The sequence below is a fragment of the Nicotiana attenuata genome, unplaced genomic scaffold (assembly GCF_001879085.1).
Source record: "Nicotiana attenuata strain UT unplaced genomic scaffold, NIATTr2, whole genome shotgun sequence".
Taxonomy (NCBI): domain Eukaryota; kingdom Viridiplantae; phylum Streptophyta; class Magnoliopsida; order Solanales; family Solanaceae; genus Nicotiana; species Nicotiana attenuata.
Window position 1 is genome coordinate 1 of NW_017703825.1, and position 1,345 is coordinate 1,345.

The window sequence follows — 1,345 nt, forward strand, 5'->3', positions numbered from 1 at the left end:
ATTGTGGTAGGAACACATTCTTCGAGCAGGAGAACATTCTGATTTGAAAGAAAGTAAAAGCTAGGCTAGTTGCGGTGCCATCTTAATCTTCTAGTTTGCCGCGTCCTCTTGCTGCTTCCTGAGGAGATACTGAAGAAGCACGCAATGGAGACGGCGAGAACTTACGACAAGGTGCAACCTTGAAAGGAATAAGGTGGAAGCAGAGTATGAAGAGTTGTCACAAAAGAGAAGGAATGGGTGAGGAATTGACACATGTAAATCCTTTAGCAAGTAGGAGAGCCATCAAATTTCAGAAGCAGTGATAGCTAACGCTTTGTATTCAGCTTCTGCACTAGCGCGGGCAACTGTTGGTTTCTTTTTAGAGCCCCAAGAAATTAGATTGTCACCAAAGTAAATGCAGAATCCAGTGGTTGAGCGACGAATTGTTGGACAACCAGCCCCGCATAAGAGTAACAAAAAAAAGTGTTGAGATAGGGCGATGAGGAAATCTAAGACCATAATATAATGGAGAGTGCCTTTCAAATACCTTAAAATGCGTTTAAGACACTGATCATGAACAGTGATGGGATTGGCCATAAACTGGCAGGCATGATTAACAGCATAGCGGAGGTCCGGTCGAGTGAGAGTGATATATTGGAGAGCACCAACAGTACTCCGATAGGCCTGAGGATCAGAGGGAGGTGTACCATCCAAAGCTGAAAGTTTAGAACCGGAAGCAATTTGTGTAGCACAAGGTTTGCAACCAAGCATGTTGGTCCGGCGGAATCAATCTAAAGCATATTTGGTTTGTGACAGAAGAAGGCCAGAGGAGTCACGCTGAGCTTCAATGCCAAGGAAGTCATTGAGATAACCCAAGTCCTTCATGGCAAAATATTTACTGAGACGGTGAATAAATTGAGTGAGAAGAGATCCGTTGTCACCAGTTAAGATGATGTCGTCAACATAAAGCAAAAGGACGATACAGCCAGTAGAGGAATGGTGAAGAAAGATAGATGGAGGTATCCGCAACACTCTGACGAAAGCCACTTTGGAGAAGATAGGTACTGAACCGTTGAAAGCATGCCAATTGTGCTTGACGAAGACCAACAATGGCCTTATGAAAGCGACAAAGATGAGTAGGCTTAGAAGGATCAACAAATCCAGGAGGTTGTTGCATGTATACCTCTTAAAGTCAAAGACCATGGAGGAAGGCATTTTTCACGTCAAGTTGGCGAATGGGCCAATTTCGTGAGATGGCAACTGCTAGAACTGAATTTAGTAGTCCGGAATGGTAAAGAAAACCATAATGGACTAAATTGATGAGAGGCATCCTTTCTTTAAGCGGTCCATATCTTGGCCACCACAT

General features: G+C 43.8%; 1 protein-coding gene across 1 annotated transcript; it reads right to left on the reverse strand.

The window, feature by feature from the left end:
• Positions 1-282: 282 nt before the first annotated feature.
• On the reverse strand, positions 283-750 carry LOC109222811 (uncharacterized mitochondrial protein AtMg00810-like). The gene has a single exon (XM_019387122.1). It carries the CDS (start codon positions 748-750, stop codon positions 283-285), a length of 468 nt encoding a protein of 155 aa, XP_019242667.1.
• Positions 751-1,345: the final 595 nt, after the last annotated feature.